Source organism: Motacilla alba, chromosome 1 (assembly GCF_015832195.1).
Source record: "Motacilla alba alba isolate MOTALB_02 chromosome 1, Motacilla_alba_V1.0_pri, whole genome shotgun sequence".
Classification (NCBI taxonomy): domain Eukaryota; kingdom Metazoa; phylum Chordata; class Aves; order Passeriformes; family Motacillidae; genus Motacilla; species Motacilla alba.
In genome coordinates, this window is record NC_052016.1 from 94,996,181 (window position 1) to 95,015,262 (window position 19,082).

The following is a 19,082-nucleotide window of genomic DNA, read 5'->3' on the forward strand; positions in this document are numbered from 1 at the left end:
GGCGAGGTGAGGCGTGCTGCCCTCCCGCCCCGCTAGTGGAGCGGGCCGGGGCAGCCGGCGGAGAGCGCGGGGAGGTGAGGAAGGGCGGTGGGCGCTGTGGGGACCGTGCCTGACTGTGGCCTCAGTCCCTGGGCTGGGCTGGGCTGGGCTCGGCTTCCAGTGCCGCCTGCGTCGCGGGGAGGAGAGGAGAGGAGACGAGAGAGAGGCTGTGTGGGCTGAGGGGTGCAGTCTGGGGCCGGCTGGGCTTTTCCTTCCCCGCGTGTCTCCTGCCGCTCCGGGGCCCGTTTCCCTTCCTTGGCTCCGTGGGGAGCGGGGCTGGGGGTGTCCCCTGGGCCGGCGCCCCCAGGCCGGTCGGGGTGCCCTGGCCAAGTGAGGTGCAGTGCTGACGGCTTCTAGAAAGCAACACCGAGCCCCTGGGTTTGTTGCTTTCAGCTGTGTTTTGAGGCCGTGAGTGTTTCTGCGGGGTGTGTTGGCGCAGTCTCCCAATCTTTGTGGCTGGCTGCTGGTTTCTCAGCTTTTATGGCTCCAAATAGCTTCCGTGGAAGGAAATTTTTATTTTGCTTTTGTGTCTGCTTCCTCGTTGTGTGTCACATTGTACAAGCTCAGGTAGGAAGTACGACGGACGAATGAAGGCTGTAGGAGTGCTAACGCTGCCACATTTTTTAAAGTACTTGTAACAGGAAGCGGGATAATGCTTGCCGTAAATCTTCTTGACCTGGTAAAACACTGCAAAAACTATTTCTGTATTTATTTATTGCATAACGATGATCAGACAGGGGCTCTTTATTAACTGCTTCTGTGACAAGAGCAAGATTTAGGGTGAAAGAGATACCTGTGTCCAACCCAGGAAGGAGCTGCTGCTCTGACAGTCCCAGACTGGCTGGTCACAGCCTTGATGGTGTTTGGCAGCAGCCTGGGGAGCCACAGCTTGGGAGGAGAGATCCATTAAAAGTTGCCGAGCTGAATCAAGGCTCTGGTGTGCTTCCAGCAGCAGCTTTTAGGTTTATAGCATTTTCTTCAGGCACTTGAGCAAGCTACTGGATGTGTTTTGTTTTTCTTCTTCAGAAATTCAGCATCGTGTAATTCTATGACTTGGGCCATTTGTACGTATTTCGATCCTTAAAAAACAGGCTAAAAGGTCTTGCACAAAAGTATTTTAGAATGCAGAATCCTTAATTCAGATATTTTAATTCACATATTTTCTGGGAAATGAGACACCTATTACTTATTTCTTGGTATTAATGGTTTCCTCTCTCTTCCTGAGGTTAAGAAATTATTCTTTTAATACTTTACATCACTGTTTTTGATAAATATAATTTTGTTCATATGAACTATTCAGGTTCTTTTAAATGCCTCCTAACAGTACATTAAGAATGATACTGGAAACTTAATAACTTAATTTGGATTCAAATAAAAAATGTGTCACATGAAAATTCTTATTACTTCATATTGACAGGTATCAGGAGTTAAAATGACATAGAAAAGTATTCAAAGTATGGACTGTGAAATGAACTCCTTCCACTTGATACTGAAAGAAGGTACTGTTTTCAATTTGTTTGAATATTGATAAGGCTGCCCTTTTCCCTGGGGTTTGGATACACTCGTTGTCTCCAGTTTGACGTGCAACAGAATGAATAGGTAGCACTTCACTGTTGTGGAGTCAACCAGTGGTGGCCAGTTATGTACAGCTACAGATACTGTTTTTGTTTCCTTCCACCTGTTCTTTGGTAAAAGTTGGGGCAGTTACCTGAACTGAAGAAGTACACTTTCTTCAAATTCAGATTTAGAACAGTTAATACTGTCTCAAAGTTGAACTGGAATTTAACTTGCAAAGACCTTACTATTGCAGGCTTCTTTGACCACATTTTGATGTAGCTTCACCAGAATGCCCTGGATAATGGGTTTGTCTTAAAGATACAGCTTTTCTGTAGTTCTGCAGTTTGCAAGATTGTCTGGAAAGGAGACACAAGGACTAAAGTTTGTGGTCATTGTGTCAATGTCAGAATACCCTTATTACAATGCTAATTATTGTCTTGCCCTAAATTTCAGTATTTGTTTCCTTTTAGTTGTTGAACCTGTCTTAAAAAGTTGCTTGACAGATGTGTAACATTGTGTAGTTTTTGACAGAAACATCTTTTCCCGAAGATATTTGCTAGAATTCTTGGTCAGTCTCTACTGCAAGTTTTGTTGCTCTTTAAGTCATCTCTCTAATGTACAGGGGGATGCTCTTGCTTTTACATTTAGGATGTCTGTAGAAAATTTAGTTTTGTGTGTGTATGCTGCTGTCCAAATGATATGTTTTGTAAAATATTTTTTCCCTTTCTCTGCTTTTTACAGGTAAACTGAAACTCCAAAAATGATGACCTGCTCATTGGCAAGTTATAGGAAAAACACATACAAGGCAACTAAATAAGGACTATGTCATGAGAGTTTTGTCAGATAAACTGTCCAAAAGAGCTATTTACCTGGAGGCTGTTATATTAAATTATTGAGCTCTGCACTGTGTGACCCTCACTAATAACTCAGCACTTCTGCATATGAAATGCTTCAAAAGAAGGAACTGCTGTGGCTTATTTGTGACTGAAGTGAATTACATTGGATATAAAAGTAAGTCATGGCTTACTTTTTCATGGAGTAACTTATCTGCTTCCTGCCATTTGTGGCTGGGTAGAAGGCAAATATTACCTAGGACCTGTGCAATAAATGTTTTGCAATGGACTGCTACATGTGAAACCAGCTTGCTTTAGAGTGAGAGGCAGGAGCATGCAAAACAATCAAAAGCTGAGGAAAGGCAAGGCCACTGAATGCAGACCTTAGCCTACAAAGACTGCCAGAAGGGGAAGGATTTAATTTTTTGCCGCCTGGTTGACAGTAGAAAGCTTGGGGAGATCTCTAATGACACCTTACCAAAAAAATGCTGGTGCATCTGAGAGGGAAGCAGGACTTGATTAAGGTTCAGAGTTTCATAGAAGCCACTTGTGGGCTATGAGGGCAGTGGGTGTGTGTTCAGTCATGTCTTTTTTGGAGAAAACTGAAAAAAATACCTGAGGTGTGAATTGAAACTGTAATTCTTGGACACTTTTTTTTGTGTCTGACCGCAGCAATTCATATTAGCTGTGGTTTCCACAGACATTTGGCTTTAGATGCCAGTTTTAAGTGGCAGATGACAATGGAGTTACAGTGCTTGTCCTTCTGCAAAGAACTGCAAGTTACTGCTCTTAAAAGCTGCCTCAGCTGTATAAGAACAGTTCAAAGAAGGGAACCTTGCACATCTCTGTGATTGTGACTCTTGTAAGCATTTGGAAAACAGAGTAGATTAATCAAGGTTGTTTTTAAATCATGCAGAATAGCTTAAATCCCTATGCTAGCATAACTTTTATTTGCTTGAGGGTTTTGGGGTATTTTATTTTGTTTAACTATGGTGGTAAAAGAATATTACACTTACACAAGAGTTATTCCATTGGGATAGTTCTTGTTCCAGGAAAAGTTCTAGTACAAAGCTGAAAACTGAGCAGCTGTTTGTGAAGGCCAAGAGTTGCTGTAATTGAAATCTTCAGTGACTGGGGCTAAATTACCAAATCCATGCTTTCCATCCCCAAGATGACTAATGCTTCTTCTTTTTTTTTTTTTTTTTTTTTTTTTTTTTTTCCTTAAGGAGTAATGCAGGGTGCAGAGGGCATTGCAGCTTGAACAGTCTTACCACACCAATGGAAAAAACTTCTACTTTGCAGCAAAATATGACATCAATATTTTTGCTCATTGGTCATCTCATTGTACTGATACCTCTCTTCAGTGCTGGTAGGTTAAATACTTTGTTGAAATTACCATTTTAAAAAAGAAAATCTGCATGAGATGAGTTGTGAGTATTTAGTAGGAAAGAGTTCTGAGAACAAGTAGTGAGTTTGGGGTTTGTTTTTACTTTAGCATATTGACAATAGCTGAAGGCTTCTGCTGGATTCAAATTGCACTGGGGATGTCATGGAGAAATGGAGATATTTTTTTTTTAAAATCTAGGCACATAAATTTAGGGCTCTGAGGCTTTGATTAGCCTCTCCATGTTTCTTATGAAGAAATCTCAAAGTGATTTGCTTTCTTAAGGTTAGCTATAGAGTGCCTTCTTCATGAGAAATTCTGTATGTCTAGTCCTGAAAGCAGTAAGGCTGAGTTTTCTTTACAATTAAATTTGTAATATTTTTAATGATAGGTCTAGTATTTCAGTAAAGCTTAGAACTACATAAGTTAATTATGCTTGTCTTTCTATTCTTGGCATAAGCACTCTAGTACGAATGTGTCTGAATTAGATTGAACTATGTGGAGACCTACTTGGAAGTCTTTAAATGGGAAGGCAGTGATATTAGAAAGATTAGTGAAGATTTTATTTATTTTGAAATTGAATATGCTAAATTTGTATTTGTATAGCCATTCAGCAAGATTTGTAAAATCAGTTCAACCAGTTGTTTTGCAGTTTCTTAAAAATTCAGTGTTGGACATAAAATCACAGAATGCTTTGGATTGGAAGGGCCCTTAAAGATGATCAGTCACTGGTCTAACCCCCCTGCCATGAGCAGGGACACCTTTCACTAGACCAGATTGCTCAAAGTCCCATTCAGCCTGGCCTTGAACATTTCCAGGGATGGGGCATCCACAGCTTCTCTGGACAAATGTATGCAAAAGCTTGAAAGTTTTACAATCTGCTTTATAGCCAAATGGTCAGCTCTGTTTGTGCTACAGTAGTATTCTCCAGTAAGTTTTTGTTTGCATATTTGGGCTCTTGATAACTTTTTGTGATATCTGTAATTTTTTCTCTGATTTTTTTTCTGGCTGGTGTTGAAAGAAATGCTTCCTGAGCTGCATGATTGTGTCCTGTCACAGGCATAGTTATAAAAACTATGTTTACATTGGCCTTTTCTGTGATGTTCTGAATTATGGGCCTCCTGGTTAAAGGCGAAAATGTAGGAAGGAAATAATACATTATAGTCAAGACTTCTTAATCGAAATACTTTTTCTCTCTGTATTTTTTTTTTCCTGATTTGTTTTTGGCCCCACAGTCCTAGTGGCAGAATACTGTCAGGAGCTCTGCACTGCTGCTGCTTGCACTGTGCTTTACATAGATAGTATTTAATTTAAGAATCTGGCAATTCTGCAAAAGTACTGGCGTGGTTAAATAACAAGGACATGACAGGTGAGTTGGGAAGCTTGGAGTTGCCTGATGCCATGGATCTTCTTACACCCTGTTTTGCAATGAGGCTTACATGTGCTTGTTGCTGGCTACCTTAACAGAGGGAAGTTGTGCCTTAAGCTTGTAAAATATGTGATCATGTTCTCAACCAGAAGGTCATAACAAACAAAAAATAAGAGCCTTGTGATGTTTTAATGGTAAATTGTTACAGAAAGTTTTTCTAATTCCGTGTAACTTGGAATGGGTATTTATACTTCTTAAGCATAAAAGTATAGAAATTAAAAGCATTGATTTTTTTTTCTTTTTTTTTTTTAACAGAAGGGTGTGTTATTTGTGATTACTTTGTGCTTGTTGGAGAGCCTATAGCTATTACTTGCCCAATAATTACATTGCCAGTGCTTCACTCTGATTACAATTTGACATGGTATAAAAATGGTAGTGCTGCAGCAGTGGCCACAGAGAGAGATGCCAGGATCCACCAGCGAGAGGGCTTGCTTTGGTTTATTCCTGCTATGCTGGAAGATTCTGGACTTTATGAATGCAGTGTAAGGTGAGGAAGGAAACAAGCAGATTGCTAGTGTGATAATTAATTTGTGAAACTTGAGTGTACAAAACTTCTTGTTTTAGGTAAAATGTTTCTGCACGGTGCCTGTGTTTCTTTGATATTCCATGCATTTAGTACTGCAAAAGTGGTTCATACAGAAGACTATCTTAAAGCATGACAATACTAAAAATGGTCTGTGGGGGTGGTTGGTTGCTTTGTTTGTTTTGGATGAAGTGTAAGGTCACAGGAAAATGCCGTAACCTCTTTGGCCTTTCCTGTGTTCAAATTGCTGTTTGATACTGACAGATCAGAACACTGGTTTCTTTGTAGGACAAGGCTAAGTGTAAGAAAGTTCTAAGAGGAGGAAACAGTGCATTTTATCACCACACAGACTTTCTGGAGAGCTTAGCAACTTCTTGGAAGTCTTAGAAATCCACAGATTAAAAGGCTGAAAACAGTTTATATGATTTATTTAAAAATATTGCCATTACTGGTCAAAAATGAGAATACATTAAAAGAGCAAAGCAGTGTGCTTGACAGTTTTAGAGACTGAAAATAATGTGTCTCTACTACTACTCAAATGATCTGAGTGCACAGACAACTAAAAAGGAATAGATTCTTTGAAAAGTATCTGTATCTAGCTTTTTTTAGTATTTTAAAGCTCTGGCTAGATCAATTTAGCCAAGCACTGGACTTCACTACTTAGGTTGTCAAATCTTTTTTACAGTGGCTGAAATTTTCTGTGTGCTGAACAGGAAATTATGTTTGGGAAGACATACATAAAATGTTCCTTTCCTCATGGTGTTGCCACAACACATTGAGAATAGCCAATACAGACTTTTCAGGTCACCCTAAATTTGATTTAGTAGTATGTAGTTACGTGTACTGGTGTGCATAGAGTTCTGCTGGAGGGGTTTGGGTTGTGAATGATCAGCAAAAACTTCCAGTGTCACAGGCACGTTCTTTCACTGGAGTTTACCATGAAACCAGAATTGGAAGTCAGAAGACATGTAATCCATTCAAAGCTAACCAGCTGCGTAATTTTAATTTAGCCTTTCCTGCTATGGTTTTAGTTACTTGAGGTATGAGATGTGTTCCTGTGGGCACCTCACATCCTTGGCTTACATAATATCAGCAGAACAAAAAACTTGCTAAGGTTCAGTCGTATTAACTGTAAGCAACATTTTGTGCGTCAGACCTTAACTGCAGCTCTGAGAAGTCCTGATGTCCCCTCTCATGTGTCCAGAGCAAATTCCATTTCTGCTCACAACACAAATTCAGAGCTTATTCCCATCCCTTCACCTGGAACAGGGCTGAGAGGCTGACAATGGTGTTTACAAACTAAGGGAGTACAGCAGGGGTATTATAGGGGTAAGGCTGCTGGAGATGCTGAAGTCTCTCTGAATTGCTGGAAATAATGTACTGTTAATTACATGACTTGTCTGCTGTTCTAATTACAGGAGCCTTAATTACTCTAACAAAAAAACTATAAACTTAACAGTTTTTAAGAATGATAATGGATTGTGTTTTAATGGAAAAATGAAGTTTGAACAAAAAGTGATGAGCACGAATACTGGAAAGATTATATGCCCTGATCTAGAACAATTTAAAAATGAAGACAATAATCAGCCTGAAGTACATTGGTATAAGGTACTGAGCATGTGTATTTCATATATGCAAGTTACAAAATGTATTTAAAATGTCTTATGAAGTAACTGTGAAAAGCAGTTTTTGGAAGGGAAGTTTTATTTTCTCTACAGTTTGAGTACGGCATGAGTGTGAATAAGATTTGTGCAATTCTGGTTTATCCTTTGATTATTTTATGTAGACAATAAGTTTTAAAATGTGTCTGTTTCTGTAAATAGAAGGCTTTGCATAATTATTGCAGTTTCTCAGAATATTAGGCATTGTTGACCACGCTGTGGTATTCTTATGCTGTTTCTGTGGTTCTATGAAAATGCTCTGTAAACTGTGCAAGCTTGAAAACATGTATTTTATCTGTTTTAAGGTAAAACTCTAAACAGTTCAACTCCGAATTCTGATGCTGGTATTAAAGCAGCTACATGGGCCTATACATGTTAAAATAACCTTGATGCAGCAGCTATACATCTTTTGAGGTGAAGAGATTATCCACTGTTTGTAGGTCAAGGAAGAGAAGGAAGATTTTTTCCCAGAATTTGCATTGCCACAGAAATGGGGGATACACCCAAACAGCACGAGGCACTGCTGCAGCAGCTCTTTCATCACAGAGAAGTAGGGCTGGAGGCATGTGTTCTCATAAAATCTGCTGCCTGTGTAATAACTTCTGCTACACCTGAGATAGAAAACTGTCAAGCTGTTAGTGTAGGCTGTGAACTAAAGCACAGCACTTGAAAACTTAAAGGGCTGGCTGCAGTGATTTTTTTCAAAAGTGCAATGAGCAAGATGTTATCAGACTTTGTTAAACTGTAGTAATGCTTGGAAAAGAATCCATATCATGGCTTTCGAAGAACTCAGTGTTTGCCAAATATTTTAATCATCAGTAGAGTACAGTAACTGATTTGTCAGATTGTTTTTAGTTCCCTTAAGTCACAGGTACCTTTGATGTGTTTAGGAGTGTAAACCTGGATTTCTTGAAGACAAGCGACTTCTTTTGGCAGAGGGTGAAAATGCTGTCCTGATTCGTAATGTAACTCTGCAAGACAGAGGAAACTACACGTGCCGTATGGTGTACACATATATGGGAAAACAATTTAATGTTTCAAGAACCATAAGTCTAGAGGTTAAAGGTGAGTGCATGAGGTTATTCTCTTTTTGGCTCTGCTGTAAACATCTGTATGCAGGCATAAGATATTTGGCATGCTGGTTTTCAAATCGGTGAAATTAGAGTTGTAAGTCTTCTTTGCTTTATTCCTGAACATAAAATTGAAAGGCAATGTGGCATGTTGCTACCCTTGAGCATTGCTTTTGAGGAGGAATTGTCATGGGGAAATGAGTAATGCAGAGTTAGGAATGAGAATTAGAAGAAAGCAGTGTTTCCTGGGGTGGAGGTATTGCTTTTGCCAAAACAAATAGTGCATCATTAAAGTAAATAAACTTAAAGATAGATTTATTATTTTTTCTGAGACTTTCACAGCAAATGACCTGCTTGAAGCCATGTTGGTAAACTTGCTTCTCTGTTGATGGGAAAGGAGATATAAATAATAAAAAAGTTAATAAATCTTCCTCTGGAATGGATTGGCTTACTGTTGGCACTTGGTTGTGGTTTTCTGCTGTCTCACTCTGCCAGTAGTGTAATTTATTGCACTTACCATTGTGATTATGTCCTTGTGGCAATGTTGCTGGTGACCTGCCAAGTAACATGATAATAGTTCTATCAGAAGAGTTTTCTGGAGACAGCAGGTCCATCTTTTTAGGTTAAATCAAAATTATGACTTTATATAGGAGATATAAGAACAGTGGGTTGTTGGCAACCAATCTATACATTGTGCAGAATGATACGACTCCAGCCCAGTTTAAGTATGCGTTTTTTTTAACTTTTTGTTAAAAAAATATTCACCTTATCCAGGAAGTCATTGATACAACCCTTTTTCTCTTCCTTATCTGTCTGTAAAGAAGTATACTGCATTTTTTTGGTTCTGTCTTTCTTGGTTTTGTGCTACTTTCATGTCTGTTGCCAGTAGATTTGAGGGTTTTTTTAAAGCATTTTAAAGCATTTAAAAGCTAAAATAGAATAACTTGGAGAGAGTAGAACAAATATCTTAGGAGACATTTCTGTTATAAATTCGAAACTTGTAGTAAGTATGGCACTAAAATAATACTAAACAATAAAACCAAACCCACTGTAAAACCAAAACTCCTGCCTGAAGGTTTCATTTTTCTTTGTTTTGGTTAGAAAAACCACTGCAGATGCAACCGGAGTTTATTTATCCAAGGAACAATACAATTGAAGTAGAACTTGGTAAGTAGTGACTACTTAAGAGATCATTAACTTTAATGAAACAAATAAGCTCCTGGTCTTTTTGAAAAGATGTGTGGACAGTTCTACAGAGTTCAGCAAGACTGGGAGATAAGTATGTGGATTGAGATTATCTGGAAGACGGAGGCTAGATAATAGAACATGATTCCCACAAATAATTTGTAGAGGGAGGTAACTGTGCCTAAGATTGGAGTCTCTTGACCAGCAGTGTTGTGCAGGATGCATTTATTTATTTATTTATTTATTTATTTCCTGTTATTTCCATCTGCCCTTGTTACCATTTCTCAGTGTTTGTGTCTTGATGTATCCTCAGTATCTGTGGAAGTATGCTTTATGTACACGTAGCATGTTAGGATAGTTAGCAGTTGACCCGTTCAGTAGCTCTTTCTCTTCCTATATGTTTCCTGTCTCTCTTCCCTCTCCACAACCTGGATTTTATTCCTTGTTTTAGGGTAATACAGATTTTGGATCTTTTGTGAAACAGTGAGCTGCTAGTTGATGCATATCTCAGGTACTGTTTATCTTGAAAATTTTTCAAATAGGAGATTCTGGGTATAAAGAATAACTTCACAGAAAGGACAGCTGGGCAGTGCAGCAGGCTGCCCAGAAAATTTGTGACGTCTGTCCTTAGAGGTTTTAGAAGCTTACTGAATAAGTCTCTGAGCAGCCTCATCTGACCTCAGAATCAGGCCATACTTTGAGCAGGAAATTGGATTGAAGACCTCTCTTTCAATCTCAATTGTTCTGTAATTCTCTGGGCCAAGTATATGGTATTGCAGTCTTTTCAAGCAAAGTTACATGTGTTTAAATTGCACCACATATCAGACAGTTGTGTTCTACTGACAAAGTCCAGAAGAATGAGATTGGAGCTGCTTAAACTGTATTTTTAAAAATCATTTTGTACCAAAGGGAGCAGTTTCAAACAAAATATTTGATTTAAAAGGGCCTTAACTGATTTTGGAGAAGCGTCGTTGGCTATTTACTAGAATTTCTTAGTACAGGAAACAGTTTTGTAATCTTTTGAGGAATTAGATAATTAGAGAAGCTCTGAGCAAAAGTTTCATTTGGACTCTGACACCACATGGGAGGTCAGGCCAGAGCATTGTAGATTATTTTTCTGTGCATCACCCTCATGGAATCTCACATAACACACCTACTTTTGCCGCTGCTTTTTCTGACATTGAGCTTGTAAATTGTGCGCAGCAGGTGTTGTTTTCTCCTATTAAAACTTCGTGTTTTCTTGTGTCATGTGAAACACTTTTGTCTGTCCCAAATTCGGGAGTTTAGGGGTGTTTTGGTGGTTTAGGTTTTTTTTTTGTTGTTGTTTTGTTTTGTTATTTTCTTTTTGGCCTCAATAGCTTGTGAAAGATAACTTACTCTGAGGTTGCCAGGCTCTGGTGAGGATCAGTAGATTTTGACCAGAATTGTGAATGTGCTTTAACAGAAATTATGTTCTTCCAAAGTCCAGAAGGCTTTGTTTTAAACAGTGAGAATATTCAGGATCTGATACAAAAGGTATTATTTTAAAATAAGCTTACAGTCCTGTGGTCTTCAGATGATAATTTCTGTTGAAATAATCTAGAATCGCTCAGCATCCCCTTCTTTTCTGATGATTACATCTTCTCTGTCTTCATTACAAACAATACATGCCTGAAAAACTTCCGGTTCTTTCACTATTAAGGAAATTTGTTCACCAGATTTTGGATAAACCAGGGAGACTTTCCATAGTAATTATTTTACCTCACATAACCTTAATTTTTGTGTGAAAACTTGATTTTTTCTTTGTAATTGTAACTATGGAAGAAATTAAGTAATGTTACAGTCGGACTTCCCTGTACTGTATCTCCCACCCATGAAAGTATCATATAAGTCTCATCCCAGTTTTGACTGGTAGTTATCTCATTTAATTCAGAAAAGTTCTTAGTGATGCAGCCTCTACTCAGGAGGAGTCTAATCTGCAGTCTCTTAAATTTACTGAAGGCAGTGCTAGGGTTTTCTTCAATCCTTGATAGTATTTTCTGAGCAATTTATTAGTCCAGGGGCTGGCTGTGACTCAGTCTAAGTCATTAAGACTGCATTATGGGACAATTTGTTTAGACTCCTTATTGTAGAATTTGGTGCATATTTGTTACAGCTTGGACACAGCATTAATTAAAAGTTGTGCTGGTGTATTGTGAGGTGCTTTGGCCACCTAGGATGAGCAAACCTTGATTGCCTTACAGACATTAAGCCACAGGTTAATAGCCACAGGTGAGACTAAAAGGAGACTCCAGCCACAAAGTGGGTTTATTGTGATTACTGAGATCTACAAATGATTCCCTATTACAGAGACTCATGGGGGGACACTTGTTAAAGGAATTTGATGAGATTTGGTTTTGTTTGTTTTAAAATGACATTGCCATTCAAATATTCTATATTCTCTGTCCAGTACCTTCAATGGGGTACCGGGGCAAAAAAATAAAACCTACTGCATGTCTGGCTGTGGGGCAGAATCTCTAAGCAGCTGTATGAACACTTGTATGCAAATAACTATTTGATTTTTGAATAAGAAGTGGCAGAAGGTGGTGTAGAAACTCAACAGTACATTCATGAATGTGTGGGCATGGAATGCTTGAGGTGTTTTTTTTTTTTTTTTGAATAATTTTGCAATGCACTAAACCACATTTTAGAAAACTTAATTGTTGTGGTAGAAAGACATGAGGGAAGAGATCGGGGAGCATCTCTGATTTCTGTGCGAACTCTTGTTCAAGTAACTGCTTTCCATATGAGCTAAAGGTTTATTCCATACTTTTGTTAGAGACCATCCCTTGGTGGAAGCATCTAGGTCTGATGCGGTTCTAGGAAATGAGAGACTAAGATCTTTACATAGGCCAGCTGAGAGAGCCCACCTTCTGCTATCAAATCAAAACTTCCATGGGTAAAATACAGAAGGAAAGGAATCCAAGAAAGCTGCTTACCTTCCTGTACATGGAGCTCACTGAGGTACATTGGCGATAAATATATTTTGCAAATTGGCTTGCTTAATACTGAGGTGTTCTGTAAGATCTGGACTCTTGGTGGCAAAGGAGCTGAGTGACAGGTGAGCTTGCTCTGGAAGTCAAGTGTGATAATATTCAGAAACCATCCCAGTAGACAGTGCTGGCCAAAAGATCCTGATTTGGAGTAAAGATACGCATGGTCACTAAGAATGGGATTCAGCTCCCAGATGTAGGTTGTCTGCACATATGTGCATATGATCAAGGTCCTTAACTCAGGCCAGTACCAGCAGGAGCTCAATTCAGTTGCCTAAACAAAGAGTGCTGTTTTGGGTGGTCTGGCTGCTCTAGCAGTGCGGTTTTCTTGAAGATCTGGAGTCCTGTCTGACAACTCCATATGGATACCTTGGATGCTTGAGACCATCTCACCATAGGTGTACATGCAACTGATTCGAGCCCTGGACATCTTTCAGTGGAGTCTGGAGAGTCATTCAGTTAAGGTATCTACTTTAATGTGTGTAGACTTCAGCAGAGATGAACTCTGTGTCTAGCTTAGACACCTAGCTTGTATGTAGATGTGAAAGTTTAGACACCTACATTTAGTGTGGAATTTATACCCAGATTGTAGACACCCAAATTGGAATTACACATGGATGAGTTTTAAAGACCTTGCTTTTCATAAAGTAAATAGGTTTCTTTTATAGCCCTTCTTTTCCCAGCTGTTCCCTCATCACTTGATTCTGCTCCTATTACAAGACCTTCAGTTTCTGTGTTTACATTTGGTTTTTTGTAGGCTCTCATGTAGTTATGGAGTGTAACGTATCAAGTGGCATAAATGGCTTGATTCCATTCTGGCAAGTTAATGATGAGGATGTTGATATCTTCGATAAAACCTACAGGGAGCAGTTTTATGAGTAAGTATCCTTATACATTGAATTTGTAGTGCATATGTAGGTGAAGTAATCTGCAGTAATGTACTGTGAATTCATTATAAAGTAGACTACTAGTCAAATGCCACTAGTCATTGAAAGACTGATTAGAAGTCTTTATCAAACACAAGCATGTTCTCATTGCTTGGTTTTAAAAGAATAACACTTTATTATAAATACTGTGTCTGATACAAATAGAATGAAGCAATCATGTAGATTTTTATAATACTATTGTGAAATACAATTTTGTAATGCTTAGTTATGCATTTTTTACATTTTTTTCTTTCCCAATAGTACCTTAAAGCCTGTCCTCCATCATTAATATGGGAAGGATAGATTGTTCCAAAATAAAAAGTCATCCAACTTATTTTTATTTGTGAAAATGGTCCTTTTTAAAGTACAGACACAGCAGCTAATCCTCAAGAACACAAGGCAGAAACTCTTGTTGCAGGACATTTAGGTTCCAGTGTTCGACTACCCTGAAGTAAAAAAGTGTTCAGGTGGAATTTCAGATTGGAAAGTCATTCAATTTGTGTTCACAGCCTCTTGTCCAGTCAGTGGGCACTACTGAAAGGAGCCTGGCTCCCTCTTCTCCCCTCCTTCCTCCCATCAGGTATTAACACACATCGATGAGATCAATCCCCTGCCCCCAAGCCTTCTCTTCTCCAAGCTCAGCAGTCCCTGCTCTCTTGTATGACAGATGCTCCAATTCCTTATCTGTCACATCACTGCACGTGACTTGCTCCAGCAAATCCATCCATCTCTTGTACTAGGCAGCCCAAAACTGGCCCCACTACTCCAGGTGTGACCTCACCAGTGCTGAACATCACTGAAAGACCATTTCCCTTAACTTGCTGGCAGTGTATTTCCTAACGCAGTCCAGGATGCCTGGGATCTGCATTTTGCAGGATTTGCATTTTGCTTTGAACTTCATGAGGTTTTTTGTTTTTATTTGTCCATCCTGTCAAGGTTCCTTTGGATGCTGGCTGTTGTATCAGACATCCCTCGGAGTTTTGTGTCACCTGCAAAACTGCTAATAGTGCACTCTGTCCAACTCGGGGGTAAAAACCCAACAAACCCAACCCAAAAAACCCGGAAACAACTAATCCCAGTATGTTTTTAGTTCATGAAATTGTTAGTTACAGAAGTATATTTACTGTGCTTCACTAGCTTCTTAGGTTCATAGAGATAAAAAATTAAAGTCTTTGTGGATAGATGAATCTGTCTCATATTCAGCATAATTATTCAGTTATGTAAAGATGTTTTCCTTTTACCTTTTTTTTATGACAGAGAGGGGTTGCCTCATGGACTTGCTGTATCTGGAACAAAATTTAACATTTCAAAAGTGACAGTAAAGGACTATGCTCATAAGTTCTTCTGCCACTTCATATATGGTTCTCAACAATTTACAGCCTACATCAAATTGGAATACCCAGGTAAGAGATCTCTTCTTTATAAAATGGTGATCTTTGACTTACTTGTCAGTTAGTTTGACAATGCCCTACTTAGAATTAAAGCTGTGTGATGTACTTTTATGCAAAATGGGCAGTGCATCTCAGTACCTTTCTTTGTGAATTTTTTTGTCACATTCTTAGCAAAATGAAAGAAAATAGTGCTTTTGATTTGCTTTGTCTTCTCTCATTCAGTATTTTGGGACTGAAAGTGAATATGAGCTCTACCTTGTTACATGACTATAATTTTTTCATAAAGATTATCAGTGTAGGATTTAACTTCAGAAATTCTTTAATGCATTGACTAAAACATGCAGTTTGTGGAGGGTGTTTGTTTTAAGGACAGTAAATGAGTAGGTTCACTGGCAGGTCATTGAAGGGGCAGAGACAATGGAAAGCTAGTTGGTCTGGGGAGATTAGCAGGTTGGGAAGTCACCTCCCCACCTTTGACTTCCTTGCTTTCTGACTGATAGAATCTTGTACAAGAATTCTCATTCTACCACTGTGCTGGGTTATATGTCAATATTTTATTTGGGCGTTTCAGCTGAAGAGTAACCTCATTTATCATATTGTTGAGGTATTTTTTCTCTGAAAGATAAAAGTAGGCTTATCAGGTGAAAATCATGTCAGAAAGTGTACATTAAACAGTTTGTCCTGTTCTTTCACTCCTTTTAAAACAAAAGTATTTTAATGATTAAACAATTTTGAGCAATCCTTGTCTTTCCCTGGTACTAGCTTATAGTTGTACTTTGTTTTCTTTCTCATTCTATGCTGCTGCAGCTCGAAACATTCAGGGGTACTTAATTGGAGGAGGAGTTTCCTTGGTATTTTTAGTATTTTTTACTCTCTTTATCTACAAGATCTTAAAAATTGATATTGTGCTCTGGTATCGGGATTCCTGCCATCCTTTCCTGGGGAAAAAAGGTATGTTTATGTAACAGCGCTGAGTGTTGTTTTGAGCTCCCAGCTTTACTTGCTAAGCAGTGAGTTACTGTCATGGATCATGATTGGTCTTCCTTGGGGTTTTTGAAAGGATAATATTGTTTTTAGGATGTTTAGAATTATTTCAGATTACAAAGGCATCTACAGGAGAAAAAATCAGCAACTTTTGAGGAATCCAGAACTATCATTTATTTTCCTGAAGACCCACCCTAGTGGTTTGAATACTGCTCTGGCAGCAGTTTTTCAGATTACTTTTAATTACTGTTGTTACAGAAAGCAGTAATACATTAGAAGTGTTACGTGGTTTTTATTTTCTATAGATGAAACAGGGAAAATATAACTTTGTTTTGTTTTCTATTTAAAGGCACTTCTGATTATTTTACTTTCTGGAAATTTTGCTTTCCTGGCATTCAAAAAAAATGTTGATAGGGGTGTTGTCTATGAGAGTATGCTGAAGTATGGGTAATTTCCAACCATCTGAGAGGAGATACATGGCTAGAGAATAAGAAAGTATCTTCTAGAGGTATTGACATTCTCTTAGATGTTCTTTGAAGTCTTTTAAATTAGGTCTTTCTGAAAAGTTTGATCCAAAATACCTAAAACAATTCAGATCTTGAAATTTGACATTAATTTGTTTTTGTTGTCATGTCTAAGTGGTTGCTGTGGTTTGAAACTCCAGGTTGCAACACCACCTATGAATTTGATGGCAAATGGAATTTTAAGTATCAGTTGTACCACTGGGTCCATTGTTTTTCAGATAATTCAGTGATGACTTTTTTATTTTGTATTCAGAAGAGAAAGTTTCCACCTAATTTTTCAGGTCTCTTTTTCCTATTCAGATTCAGCATCCTGAATTCTGGAAGGCCTCATCCTACAAATATTTCAGGCTTTGTATAATCATACACGCTTAGCTAATATAGCGGATTAGGACCTAAAGAAATGATTCAAGTAAGGGAAGAACCCCCCAGAGTTTACAGATTTTGCTTGTTTGCTTGCTTGCTCTTCTATCTTTAGAATTTATTTTTATGGAAGTTCTATTGCTCACTCCTTAGTTTCAGATGAGAAGATCTATGATGCTTATGTTCTGTATCCAAAGAACAGAGAAAGCTGCTTGTATTCATCAGATATTTTTGCTCTGAAGATACTACCAGAGGTCTTAGAAAGGCAGTGTGGATATAACCTCTTCATACTTGGGAGGGATGATTTACCAGGAGAAGGTAAGTTAGCTGAAGACAAATTTGACCTGAGTTTTCTTGTTGACCTGGAAATAGAACTGAGAAACAAGCAGTCAGATGGGAATCTAAATATCTCTCATCATCAAATTAACTTTTTTTTTTCAGTTGAAGGATTTTGGTAGTGGTTTGGGAAGGAAGGGTTCCCTAAGAAGAAGTGCTGCTTAAATTTTTCAGCTTGAAAAAATGCAATAGTCTGTTCTCAGGGTTTAGCCATGGGGTTTTTGTGTGGTATTTACCATATTTCACTGTTTGTGACTTAACTGACTGGAATGACATTAATGGGGGGAGTCTTTTTTTTCTCTTCCACTTACTGGAACAAAACCAATTGAGCATATCAGAAACAGACTGTTTAAGGTAAAAAGCTCCGGTGGTTCTGGAACTTGGGGTTTTTTTTGTTGGTTTTTTTTTTTTTGCATTTGTACCTATGATGGTCATAAAATGGCATTAGCAAGATAAGTAATAGATAGTTGGTAGCTCTTTGTTTCTGCAAAACAAGGATATAGACATAGACTCTGATGGGGTCAGATTGTGTTGCATTGGCCAGATTTCTGTGGTAGGCTAACCCAGAGTAACTACTTGCATGCTCATATCTTCTCCCTATTTTGATGTAAAGTGTGTCGGCTTAAATATCAAACAGTTGATGAACCAGCTGCAGAATACTGGTAACAGAAATTAGAAATGTAAAACCTTAATTTTGCACAACCTTTTTCTCTACAGCTGTGATCAGCGTTGCTGATGAAAAAATCCGTCAAAGCAGGAGAGTGATAATTGTTTTAGTACCAGAGCCCTCCTGTTACAGCATTCTGGAAGATGAGTCTGAAAAGCAGCTAGCCATGCATAGCGCTCTTATCCAAGATGGCATTAAAGTAATTCTCATTGAACTTGAAAAAATACAAGATTATGCAACCATGCCAGAATCCATCAGATATATTAAGCAAAAGCATGGGGTTATCCGATGGAAAGGGGACTTTTCAGAAAGGTCCCACTCAGCAAGAACCAGATTCTGGAAGAAAGTGCGCTACCAGATGCCATCCAGAAAAAGTGGCTCTTTATCACGATTGCATTTGTTACCAAAAGACTTGAATTTGCCTTAAATAACAAATGAGAAATGACACTTAACGACTGATTCAGTTCACACAGTTGGTGATGGATTGACTGAAGGTCCATGTATCTGTTTTGTGAAATCTCATCCAGATTTACTGGAGTGAAGCTACTACAGTTTTATCTACAGATGTGAATCTTTTTTACTTCTGGCTGGATCAATAGAACACCATGAAATATCATCATTTGCACATGTAGGAAGTACACAAGTACTTTTCCAAGAATGATTCTGTGAAATTCCCTTGTATTAAAAATGAAAGTACAAAAACTTGACAAAAACTTGAAGCCAATGAAGAAAATTTGATTTTTTTTTTCAATTAAAGTTTCAATGTGAAGGGAATTACACTAATTATTGTTGTGATATTATGTAATGTGCATGGCTGGTGCCAGTAAATGTTTGTTTCTTTTTTTTAATGAAATGACACAAACCTTTTCTTTGTTACAAGTTTGTTATTTGCCTTGCTCAATTTGCGGAAAGATAAATCCCCCTGTTACTGCATCAGTGTATTATCATCCAGGAGAATTCACAGAATTCACAGAACTCACATCCAGGAGAAAAGGTAAGAGACAATTCCAGCCCTCTAAAAGTGCTCTTGAACCTGACAAAGCTTAAATACTCTTCCTTGATCTTTTTTACATTTGAAAGATCAATGCCATTTTTAGTCATTTGTCACATGCAGATATAGTAAAAATATCTTTGTAATCTGTATTGAGTCAAAAAATTAATCTCCAGAGAACTTTTCCTTTCCAGTCAAATGGCTTAATATA

General features: G+C 38.2%; 2 protein-coding genes across 3 annotated transcripts in view; one reads left to right on the forward strand and one right to left on the reverse strand.

The window, feature by feature from the left end:
* The window catches only part of LOC119702038 (interleukin-1 receptor type 1-like), a 21,196-nt gene continuing 2,114 nt past the window's right edge, over positions 1-19,082 (forward strand). For both annotated transcript variants that reach the window (XM_038139467.1, XM_038139459.1), the window contains exons 1-13: positions 1-74; positions 1,457-1,538; positions 2,338-2,607; positions 3,656-3,798; positions 5,498-5,729; positions 7,184-7,373; positions 8,317-8,491; positions 9,598-9,663; positions 13,450-13,570; positions 14,876-15,021; positions 15,817-15,960; positions 17,031-17,195; positions 17,931-18,874. In XM_038139467.1, coding sequence (XP_037995395.1) covers positions 3,708-3,798; positions 5,498-5,729; positions 7,184-7,373; positions 8,317-8,491; positions 9,598-9,663; positions 13,450-13,570; positions 14,876-15,021; positions 15,817-15,960; positions 17,031-17,195; positions 17,931-18,307 — 1,707 coding nt within the window. In that variant the 5' untranslated portion in view covers positions 1-74; positions 1,457-1,538; positions 2,338-2,607; positions 3,656-3,707 and the 3' untranslated portion in view covers positions 18,308-18,874. The remainder of the gene's footprint in view (positions 75-1,456; positions 1,539-2,337; positions 2,608-3,655; positions 3,799-5,497; positions 5,730-7,183; positions 7,374-8,316; positions 8,492-9,597; positions 9,664-13,449; positions 13,571-14,875; positions 15,022-15,816; positions 15,961-17,030; positions 17,196-17,930; positions 18,875-19,082) is intronic.
* Positions 17,120-19,082, reverse strand: part of LOC119702053 (splicing factor, proline- and glutamine-rich-like) — an 8,959-nt gene continuing 6,996 nt past the window's right edge. Inside the window, exon 3 of the mRNA XM_038139495.1 lies at positions 17,120-17,251. The gene's annotated coding sequence lies outside the window, so the exon portion shown is untranslated. The remainder of the gene's footprint in view (positions 17,252-19,082) is intronic.